The sequence below is a fragment of the Stegostoma tigrinum genome, chromosome 35 (genome assembly GCF_030684315.1).
Source record: "Stegostoma tigrinum isolate sSteTig4 chromosome 35, sSteTig4.hap1, whole genome shotgun sequence".
NCBI lineage: Eukaryota > Metazoa > Chordata > Chondrichthyes > Orectolobiformes > Stegostomatidae > Stegostoma > Stegostoma tigrinum.
In genome coordinates, this window is record NC_081388.1 from 21,563,214 (window position 1) to 21,575,506 (window position 12,293).

Consider the following 12,293-nt stretch of genomic DNA (forward strand, 5'->3'; position numbering starts at 1 on the left):
TGAGTAAATAAGGAATGATTATTTTAAATAGAATTTAAAAACGATCAGAGGTTCCTTAAACCAGAGAAGCATATGATTGCGCCCTGCTGCATGGTGCACATAGACACCTGTATGGGGAATTTGGGTTTGGAAGTCAGAAATTGTCATTCAGATTGAGTGGTCATTGTAACATTTCTAGACAAGTGATGAAGATGTCTCTACAAATTAAATGAATCACCTCCAGATGGGACTATACTAATGTAGGACCATTTGTTGGCATCTCACTGAAACCACTCATCCAGTTCTTCTCCATTGGATCTGAACTTGCTTACATGGCTAACTCATACAAGTCTGTCATTAACCACCAGAGCAAATGTAAAGAATTGAAAATGAACACTAACTCTAATTTTAATGTCAGCACTGAGCTCATAGTTAAGATGTCATTTCTAATCCCTTAGGTTCATACAGAACTCGAACAACGAAAGCTTGGTAGGGATAGATGCTTACCGGGCAGCTGGATCATACTCAGCCCAGACCCTGACGTACTCATCCAGGTGATGGGGTCCAAGGATTGAAGAGTCCCGTGTCAGATACTCAAAATTGTCCATGATGACAGCAACAAAGAGATTCAGCATCTGATATATAAAAAGGAAAGAAACATAAACCCAAGGTGCTGTATTAAGTAACTCATCAATAACAGTCAACTTTAAGAGTAGAGACTCAATGTACTGAAGCACAAAAACAGAATACAGAATTCACCAATGCAGAATGTGCCATCTTAACTGTCACATCAAAACATGTTAATATAATCATAATGTAAGGCAGCAGGAATTGGAAATGCAAAAGTGAATCACTGAATCCTACTTCTTGTTTCGATCATCTACAATTTACTCTACTATAATTTACCATGGGTACCGCACCCACTAAATCTCTTGACAGAATGGGAATATTCTGTAATTCCTGGTGACATCAAGCAACTTCAGAATATTCATCCATCCTCATTTCATAGAATTACAGTAAGAGAATGGCCACAAGGCAGAAAGTGACCATTTGGGCTGTCTTATCTGTGCTAGCTCTCTAAAAGAACAATTTGCGTAGCGTCACTCTCCTGTGCCTTCTTATAGCTCTATACATTCTTTCTTCTCAGATAGTTATCTTCATCACTCAACTAAACAATGACTAAGCAAGAATTGTGTCAGCAGGGGAAGAAAGAGAAAAAATGTACATGGGAAATAATAGTAATGCATGTTAGGATCAGAGGTATCAAAAAAGAACAACCATAAAAATCTATTACATGCTTCTTTCCTGGATTAAAAGATTCTAAATTGATTTCAAGTGCAATACTTGAAGCCTGCAGAGAAAAAAATCAGACTTTCATGCGACAACTAACAGCCAGCTTATAACATGGGTCCAAGGAATAAAAGGGCTGCATGCATGCCTCAAGCTACATCAGAACATAGAACATAGAACAGTACAGCACAGAACAGGCCCTTCAGCCCACAATGTTGTGCCGACCATTGATCCTCATGTATGCACCCTCAAATTTCTGTGACCATATGCATGTCCAGCAGTCTCTTAAATGTCCCCAGTGCTTCCACAACTGCTGCTGGCAATGCATTCCATGCTCTCACAACTCTCTGTGTAAAGAACCCGCCTCTGACAACCCCTCTATACTTTCCTCCAACCAGCTTAAAACTATGACCCCTCGTGTTAGCCATTTCTGCCCTGGGAAATAGTCTCTGGCTATCAACTCTATCTATGCCTCTCATTATCTTGTATACCTCAATTAGGTCCCCTCTCCTCCTCCTTTTCTCCAATGAAAAAAGTCCGAGCTCAGTCAACCTCTCTTCATAAGGTAAGCCCTCCAGTCCAGGCAACATCCTGGTAAACCTCCTCTGAACCCTCTCCAAAGCATCCACATCTTTCCTATTATAGGGCGACCAGAATTGGACGCAGTATTCCAAGTGCGGTCTAACCAAAGTTTTATAGAGCTGCAACAAGATCTCACGACTCTTAAACTCAATCCCCCTGTTAATGAAAGCCAAAACACCATATGCTTTCTTAACAACCCTGTCCACTTGGGTGGCCATTTTAAGGGATCTATGTATCTGCACACCAAGATCCGTCTGTTCCTCCACACTGCCAAGAATCCTATCCTTAATCCTGTACTCAGCTTTCAAATTCGACCTTCCAAAATGCATCACCTCGCATTTATCCGGGTTGAACTCCATCTGCCTCCTCTCAGCTCATCTCTGCATCCTGTCAATGTCCTGCAAACTTGCTGACCCATCCTTCAATCCCCTCATCCAAGTCATTAATAAAAATTACAAACAGTAGAGGCCCAAGGACAGAGCCCCGTGGAACACCACTCACCACTGACTTCCAGGCAGAATATTTTCCTTCTACTACCACTCGCTGCCTTCTGTTGGCCAGCCAATTCTGTATCCAGACAGCTAAGTTCCCCTGTATCCCATTCCTCCTGACCTTCTGAATGAGCCTAGCATGGGGAACCTTATCAGATGCCTTACTGAAGTCCACATACACCACATCCACAGCTCGACCCTCATCAACTTTTCTAGTCACATCCTCAAAAAACTCGGTAAGGTTTGTGAGGCATGACCTGCCCCTCACAAAGCTCCAGCCTCTCTCCAGTCCTCAGATACGACTCCAGTGGAGATCGAGGATGCAAAGATCCTCGCAAGTGGCGAAGCAATTGCATTTCTCGCTTCCCAAAGCAGCCGAGTACAAATCTGGTCCGGGCCTGGCGACTTGTCAATCTTAATGTTTGACAAAATTTTCAGCACATCCGCTTCCTCTATCTCTATCCATTCCAGCATGCACACCTGCTCTTCAAAGGTTTCATTCACTACAAAGTTCTTTTCTTTCGTAAAGACAGAAGCAAAAAACTCATTTAGAGCTTTCCCTACCTCCTCAGACTCCACACACAAGTTACCTATGCTATCCCTGATCGGCCCTACTCTTTCTTTGATCATTCTCTTATTCCTCACATAAGTATAAAATGCCTTTGTGTTCTCCCTAATTCATTCTGCCAAGCCTTTCTCGTGCCCCCTCCTGGCTCTCCTCAGACCATTTTTGAGCTCCTTCCTTGCCTGCGTGTAATCCTCTCTAGCTGAACTTGACCCTAACTTCCTCCACCTTATGTAAGCTACCTTCTTCCTTTTCACAAGTAGCTCCACTGCTCTCGTCATCCAAGGTTCCTTTATCTTACCCCTTCTTGCCTGTCTCAGAGGGACATATTTACTCATCACTCGCAACAACTGTTCCTTAAACAGTCTCCACATGTCTATAGTGCCCTTACCATGGAACAATTGCTCCCAGTTCATGCTTCCTAACTCATGTCTAATTGCGTCATAGTATCCTCTTCCCCAATTAAATATCCTTCCATTTTGCCTAATCCTCTCCTTCTCCATAGCTATGTAGAATGTGAGGCAGTTATGGTCACTATCACCAAAATGCTCTCCCACCACAAGATCTGATACCTGCCCCGGCTCGTTTCCGAGCACCAAGTCTAGAATGACCTCTCCCCTCATCGGCCTGTCAACATACTGCGTTAGGAAACCCTCCTGAACACACCTTACAAAAACAGCTCCATTCAAATCTTCTGCTCGAAGGAGGTTCCAATCAATATTGGGAAAGTTAAAGTCACCCTTTACAACAACCCTACTACGTCCACACTTTTCCAAAATCTGTTGACCTATGCTTTCTTCAATCTCCCTGCTGCTATTGGGGGGCCTGTAGTAAACCCCTAACGAGGTGACTACTCCCTTGCTGTTCCTAATTTCCACCCATACTGACTCAGTAGGCAGATCTTCCTCGACAATGGAAGCTTCTGTAGCTGTGATACCCTCTCTGATTAGTAGTGCTACACCCCCTCCTCTTTCTCCCCCCCTCCCTATTCTTTTTAAATGTTCTAAACCCTGGAACATCCAGCAACCATTCCTGCCCCTGAGAAACCCATGTCTCTGTTATGGCCACAACATCATAGCACCAGGTACTGATCAGCGTGAAACTTTTCAGGGATGATGGAAAAAACTTTGGAAAATGAGTACTGACATAAATATTAATTATAAAGAGCAAACTTTGGCAAAAAGCGATTAATAATAAAACTGCTAGAAAGAGGCAACATCATGGTAAAGATATTAATCGGTTTCTTATGCTTAATGCTTCTCATTCAAAACACAGAGGCCCAAATCATCGAACTAGCATTGGAAACCCTGTGTTCAACACTGATCAGGCAATTGCACATTTACCTCATTATGTTTAAAAGATCACTTCCAATGCAGCATTCCGATGAACTCGCTCAGTACAGAAATCCACCCATAGAGCATAAACTGCTATTTAGTAAGTTTAAATGTCCAGTGTGAATGTAGTTACATGTTAATGATGGATATTAGTGAATGGGTAGGTGTATGAACTAATGGGTAGAGTGAGGGCGGTCAGTGGGTAGAGTGAGGGCGGTCAGTGGGTAGAGTGAGGGCGGTCAGTGGGTAGAGTGAGGGCGGTCAGTGGGTAGAGTGAGGGCGGTCAGTGGGTAGAGTGAGGGCGGTAAGTGGGTAGAGTGAGGGAGGTCAGTGGGTAGAGTGAGGGCGGTCAGTGGGTAGAGTGAGGGCGGTCAGTGGGTAGAGTGGAAGGTGATTAGGATGACAGTTGGTGAGGTGGTAGGTGGGTGAGTTGGGTTGGGCATTAGTCTGGTCAGTTCAGGAAGATGGGGGTGCAGTTAACATGAGTCTGCCCCTGATCATGTGGCAGGCTTGTTGCCCCTGTCCTCCAAAGACATCTACAGGGCATATTTGGTCTAGCATGGTCGGGGAATAGGCACTTATTGGTCTCACTTGAAGATGTTCTTGTATAGAATAAGTTGGAGTTTATTTCATGTTAGCAACTATTTGAAGTTACAATGACGTGATAGACACTATTACAGAGCTTATCTGGACATGGGCATAAATCTTAATCACCCAGACATACCGTCCACAAATCCATATGATATCATCACTGTGAATAATGCACATCGCAATATTTAATTCAGAGAATCACTACAGTGTGGAAACAGGGCATTACGCCCAACAAGTCCACACCGACTCTCCAAACAGCATCCCATTCAGACACACCCCCTACCCTATCCCCGTAGCCCTGTATTTCCCATGGCTAATCCACCTAACGTACACATCTCTGGACACTATGGGCAATCTAGCTTGGTCAATCCACCTAACTCGCACATCTTTCGACTGTGGGAGGAAACCCACGTAGATACAGGTAGAATGTACAAACTCCACACAGTTGTCCAAGGGTGGAATTGAACCCAGATCCCTGGTGCTGTGACAAAGCAGTGCTAAATTTTGAGCCACCATGCTGCCACAAATAATATTAACTCTTTCAGACCCAAATATCTTTCACCAAAGCTTTCTTTCCATTATTACTATAATTTTGTGCTTATAATTAGATTTACCATTCCCTATCTTCCCTAAGTCGCTGACTTTACAAATTCAGGCAACGTTGTAGTTCCACTAATCTCCTGGAATGTGTTCTCTCTTTGGACTTGGAAGACTTGTAGTTTGTGAGGTAGAAGACTGGTGTCTTTGATACTTTTCCTGGCAGTCTGAGGTCTGTCAGACATTTTATACTGCATGACCTTTAAACTCCCGGGATTTTCTTCACAGATGACCTTGTCCCTGCTAAAATAGGCAATTGCTTCTTTACAGAAGCTGAATTTGTGAAACAGATCATTTCTTCTTTACTGTATCTTGAAACATTGGACATTGATAATCCCTTCTTAGTGATGGCTTCTATGAAGCTACATGCATCATGTTTTCAATCTCTGTCACAAATTTTTATGCTCAATCTGCCTGTGGATCTATGATGAAATGTGTGGCCTCATTACTTCAATCTGTTGATTCATGTGGATATTCTCATTTGTTGCGTTATTGGTGAAACCAATATGTTCCTTTCTCAGTTCTGCTGTTTGAAGATTAGTTCTTGATTGGCAATGACCTCTGTCACAGTGACTGAAGAATCCTCCCAGAAAGATAAGGTAGTCAACTGTTCTGCTTGAACTTGCCACTTTTGAGGAACACAGGCATCTAACATCAGACATGTATCTTTTGTGACTATTTGTTCACCAAATGTGTTGCACACTGAGTAACATCAGTTCAGATTTGTCAATTGTCATCGGTGGACTATACTACTCATTGACTATCTTATTGCTTGTGCTTCCTCACTAATTCTTGTCTGTTTTCATTAGTGTTGACAGCAGTGGAAAACATTTAAGTAAAAGCAATATAGTCCCATCTCATTTCAGGCTAACAAAGCTACTCTCAATAGTTTCTTTTTGGGTTCTGCCACGAGTACAGGGAGTCCTATGAAGTATTCTACTGATCGCTTCTTAACCAGTTGTTCTTTGGCTTTAACTTGGTAAACTTCTTCCTGCATCTGAAGACCACTGAGGTCAAGATTTGCCTTAATTCTCAAGAGTGAAAATTCTTTTATGTGAAGTAAATGTAGGCTTTCTACTATTTGGCATCTTCTATGTTGAAGAACTGCTTGTAGCATATTAAACAAGTGTATTAACTTATTTAGCTTCTGGTGTGGTATCCAGTTTGGAAGCTATTCTCTTAAGAATTGTTTACTTCAAGATATCCAATTCTAAATTTTCAGTTACACCCATCTCTGAAATTTAATCTTTCTAGAGATAGGAAGACATGTCTTCTTAAAATGATTATTTATTTTCCTTGCTTAAAAGGTGTTTATTTTGTAGTAACAGCAAAGCTGCTCCCCTGTGCTGCTAATCTAAAAGGTTTTGCTGTGCATTGTGGCTAAAATGGAAGATTCCCACCTTCTAAAAAAAAATGGACTCCTGCTTTCTTGTGGCCTCACTGGATGAACACCATTAACATAGCCTTAATAAATTAATTCCTGATTTCTTAATGGCTTTGCTGAATGAATTCTGCTTCCTATGGCCTTCATAGGTGATGCTCACTTTGGCTCTTGCTAGTTGCAGCTTTAAGTAATGACTTTGTTTCTTTACCAGATTTTTTTCTAGACGATTCCCCCTGTTTGCATGTCTAATACTGATTCCCATTCTTTATGTGATTTTTTTTCCTGGCTGGTTTCTTTTCCAACAGTTTAAATAAATGCTTCTTGCTTTTAAAATGTTTTAAATGAAGTATCCTCTACCTTTTCTACAATCTTAATAAAGTCTCTTAACTTTATTCTTTCAATAGACCAAGGTTGCATAGGCTTAGGCTTCTAACCTGTCCCTTTGGCACTTTCGTTTTGGCTTTGTGATGTTGCCAGTTTTGTAACTTTGCTTTTGTGGTCCTTGACTTCCCTCACTACAGCCTTGCAGCACACATTCGCCATGGCAGTGGGACCCGATCAATGTAATATTTCCTTACATTTGGCCTTCCTAGACTGCAAAACTCACAGTTTTTAAAAGCTTACTCTTGTCCACTAGAGATTTTATTTTACTCATGGAGTCTCTGATGTCCATTCACTCTTCAGCTGAACCCGGATTCAAGACTGCTCCGGCAGCTAATCCAAGCCTCCACATCACTATCTACAGGGTCTGCTTGGCTCAGTGCACTAGAGGAAAGCCACTTACTACTCTAAAAAGAAGAGGCTCTTATATTGAACAAGTAGCTATTTACTGAGAGATAGCAAGAACTGCAGTTGCTGAAGTCAGAGATAACACAGTGCGGAGCTGGAGGAACACAGCAGGCCAAGCAGCATCTGAGAAGCAGGAAAGTTGATGTTTCGAGTTGGACTGTTCTTCATAAAGTTTTGTACAGCTGTAACACAAACTGCCAACCCCTACACTCAACTCAGAGTCCACCATATGTGGACGACAACATCCAGGAAAACCAGATCTTTAGGAGGCCTGAAAGATGTTCTTTAATGGGATTGCTGCAAACTGTAACCAACATATGATATACAATTATGATATACTTGCTTGAATGTGGAGTCAGGAGAAACAGGACTGCCCCTCACAATCTCATACCCACTAGTTATTGACCATGCACAGTATCTATCACCTTGTTTAACTCACATTCATGGGTATATCAAGATATGCCTTAATCGTTGTCAACATGCCTGCTTCCACCACCTCCACTGTCAGTATGTTCCAGGCATCCACAACCCTCTCTGCTATTTGCTGCACATTAGCAAACAGTTACATGTTACACTGATACGATAGACTAATTCCAGATATAACGAGAAGGCCCCTGCTGATAGGATCTTAGAACAGCAAGCCCTACGTTGTCGTTCTTAAAGTCTACAACAACATCATCATAGTGGACGATGCTAGTGCCACTTCTCAGCATTAACTGTTTCAGAGTGATATACAACAGAGGGGAAGTCAGGTTGAGTTGGGCGGGTACTCAAGAGATTGGGATTAATGTGGTCAGAAAGAGTATTTGGGACAGTTCGGGAAAGTAGTTGTGGATTCTGAATGGGGAGACAGGGGTCAGTGCTGAAAAGGAGTTAAACTAGCATTTTCCTGACTAACATTTTGTGGGTAACTATTCAGGTGGGTACCGCACAGCAAAGTTTCTGACTCAGAGTTGGAGACTATTGTGGAGGGTCCCAGGAAGTGGGAGAATTGCCTGTTGGATGTTCAAACCTCCTGGATATCCCACATAGTTAAGCAAAACAGGACTAGTCCAGGTTGTTGAGTTGTGTTTTCAGTCTCTGATGGTCCAATGACTGGATTCTGTACATATCCAACATTTACATTTTTCCGTTATTAAACAATGGGCTGTCAAGAAACATGATGCATTCAAGACTTACCAGGAAGGAACAGAGGAAAATAAAGGAGACAAAGTAGAAATAGGCAATCTCATTGCCACACTCATTCCCACTGATGCCAGATCGTTCATCACAAGGTTTGCCACCCAAGCATGATAACATGATACTATGCCACGCTTCCCCTGTTGCACTCCTGAAAAACACACAGTCTTATTACAGGACTGATTGCAGTCAAGAAAGATGGATGAAATTTAATTGGGAACTCATAATCTTCCATTAGAAACACATCTGAAAGACTTTAATTTTATAAAAGCACCAGCACAGATAATTCCCAATTCTACAACAAAACCCACAGTGTAAAATTCAAAGACTGTTCCAGAACTCATTGCATCAGAGAATCATTGAAATGTTTGCTGGGAATGACCAATAGATTTACTAACCCATGCTGAGTCCATCTTTGTGGTGGTTCAGTGGGTCAATGCAATGTAACCTCAATACTGTTAAGCAGGGCAGCACCAAGGGCTAGGGGAGAGAATGGAAGTTGCATTGTCTATGAGCATGGGCAAGAAGAAACTGGTTTTGCCAATGTTCCACCTCTTACTCACTATTAATTGATACTTAGCAAAAGGTATGTGTCCACATGGTAGGTGAAACTAAAATTGGAATTGGCTGTGGTTCCTTCTATACTATGATAGGCTCCTGTCAATCACTGGCTAGTTTGGGTAAAGAGAGTATTGGAGAATTGCTCGTGTTTTTGGAAACTGTACTCCAGCAAACATCAGGAGCAAGTAAGAGACAAATAAAGTTGACATTATTTACCGGAAGAGGAGCATCAGAGCTTGGAAGAATGTTCTGAAGTTGTTGTGATGATTAATTTCGCTGTCTTCATCATCATCAACTGCAATATTTCCAAACACCTGGAAAATCAAACAAGGCTGAGATAGGCACTTTGGAAATCCAAGTACATCACATCCATAGGTTCCCCACTTACCTTTCAAAAAACCATGGCAATCCTACCTGAGTGCATCACAATATTCTAAGGATGTTATTAAACTGGAAAGGGTGCAAAAAAGATCTACACGGATGTCATGGAGACTGGAGGGTTTGAGTTACAAGAAAAGACTGAGACTTTTTCACCAAGGTGTGTTGGAGGCTGAGGGGTGACTTTATAAAGGTTTATAAGGTCATGATGGGCATAGATAAGGTGAATATCCAAAATCTTTTCCCCAGGGTGAGGGATCGAAAACTAGATGACATAGGTTTAAAGTGAGAGGGGAAAGATTTAAAAGGGACCTAAGGGGCAACACTTTCACACAGAGGGTGGTGCGTATATGGGATGGAGCTTCCAGAGGAAGTAGTAGAGCTGACAGTAACTATAACATTTAAAAGCCATTTGGACAGCTACATGGATAGGAAAGGTTTAGAGGGAAATAGGCCAAATGCAGGCAATGAGACTAGTTCAATTTAGGAAACCTAGTTGATATGGATCAGTTCAGCTGAAGGGTCTGTTTCTGTGCTGACTCTATGACTTTATATTCTCTTTACAAGCAGGTTATAGCATTTTCTCTATCGTAGATGATTGACTAACTGGACATTAGTTTCCTGCTGTCTGTTTTCCTCATGAACACAGAAGTTATGTTTGTTATTTTTCAATCTATTGGGGTTTCTCTAGAATCCGGGAAATGCTGGAAAATTACATCAATGCATTTGATATCTCTGCAGCCACATGTTTTAAGATCAAAGGAAAAATGTCCAAAAGGTCCTAAGAATTTATCAGCCTTTAGTTTGAATATCTTTTTCAGTACCCTTTCTCTGGTGACTAAAATTGTTTTCAATTCATCCTGCTCTTTTCGCTCATGATTGCAAGTACTTTTGAGATGTTATTCAGGGTTTCTGCAGTGAAGAGGGACATAAGGTATTTGTTCAATGCCTCTGCTATTTGCTTATGGTCCATTATTCAGTCCCCAGACTTAAGCTGTAGGGAACTACAAATCAAAGTGTGGAGCTGGATGAACACAGCAGGCCAAGCAGCATCTCAGGAGCACAAAAGCTGACGTTTCGGGCCTAGACCCCAAAACGTCAGCTTTTGTGCTCCTGAGATGCTGCTTGGCCTGCTGTGTTCATCCAGCTCCACACGTTGTTATTTTGGATTCTCCAGCGTCTGCAGTTCCCATTATCTCGAGAACTACAAATCACTTTAGTTACCTTTTTCCTTCTTAAATACTTATATGAACTTTACTTTCTGTTTTTGTGTTTCTAGCTAGCTCCCCATAGTCAAATTTCACCTTATGTATGAAATATCTCCTTAGATACCTGCCACTGCATCCTTACTACTTTAGCCAACACTTTGCTCATCATCTTGTAATTATTATTTAAGTACAAACACCAGTCTTAGACCCACTTTTCTCTTCCATATACTGAAAGTGAAATTTAATCATGTTATGCTGACTGTTACCCGAAGGCTCCTTTGCTCCAAGGTTATTCATTAATCCTGTCTCACTGCACATTATTGGACCCAGAATAACTCACTCTTTGGTTGGCTTGAAGATGCGATGCTCGAATGAACTGTCTCAAAAGCTGTCTGTGAACTCAACTCAATCTGATTCACCCAAACAATATGTAGATTGAAATCACGCATAATTATCTGTATACATTTGTTATTTCTTCCTGGTATCCCATCGTCCAGTGTAGCTACTATTAAGCTATAAGTTATTCCTGCGTATGCCTTTTCATCTTTGCTATTTGTTACCTCTACCCAAACTGATTCTGATCTTGATCTTTAGAACTAAGGTCATCTCTCATTACTGCACAGGTATCATCCTTAATGAACAGATTTACCCAACCACTTTTTCTATCTTACTGTCCTTCTAAGTTGTCAGGTACCTTTCAATATTAAGGTTCCAGCTTTGGGCATTTTGTAAGCTAATCTTTGTAATGGCTATCAGCTCATTTATATTTCAACTTGAATTGTAAATACATTCAAATGTAGAGTCTTGAGGTCTGCATTTTTACTATTTTGAAAACTCTGGTTTTATTTACTGGTGCACTCTTAAGTTTGTATGCTTTGTCCTTTCCCACCATGGTCTGATTATTATTACCCTTAATGTTAACTTGCTGTCTTGCTTTATCCTTTCTCTTCATTTCCAATGCCTTCTCTTACGTGATCCACTATTCAGTTTAAAGTCTTCTCTAATAGCCTAACATATCATTCATCAGACCACTGGTCCCAGCACAGTTCACGCGAAGAACAGCCCAATAGTACAGTGCCCACTCACCCCGTACTAGTACCTGTGCTTTTTTAACCCACACTAATTTCTCCCACATCAGTCTTTAAGCCATACATCTAACTCCCTAATCTTATTTACTTTATGTGAATTTGTTCATGATTCAGAGGTTGTTACCTTTGAGGTTCTGCTTTATAAGTTAGCTTCCAGCTGCACACACAGCTTCTATGAATCGAAGCAAGGCTGTAAAACCTTGAAGCTCTTGTACAATTGTAAAGGTTGAGGCTCAGCCACTCCTAACTTTCAATCCCCATATCTGCCTTACATCTG

General features: G+C 41.4%; 1 protein-coding gene across 4 annotated transcripts in view; it reads right to left on the bottom strand.

Moving 5' to 3' along the window:
* Nucleotides 1–12,293, bottom strand: part of LOC125447460 (voltage-dependent P/Q-type calcium channel subunit alpha-1A-like) — a 606,466-nt gene that overhangs the window by 125,089 nt on the left and 469,084 nt on the right. For all 4 annotated transcript variants that reach the window (XM_048521818.2, XM_059639809.1, XM_059639808.1 and 1 more), the window contains exons 34-36: nt 9,559–9,656; nt 8,782–8,932; nt 487–614 (exon numbers count right to left, since the gene is read on the bottom strand). In XM_048521818.2, coding sequence (XP_048377775.2) covers nt 487–614; nt 8,782–8,932; nt 9,559–9,656 — 377 coding nt within the window. The remainder of the gene's footprint in view (nt 1–486; nt 615–8,781; nt 8,933–9,558; nt 9,657–12,293) is intronic.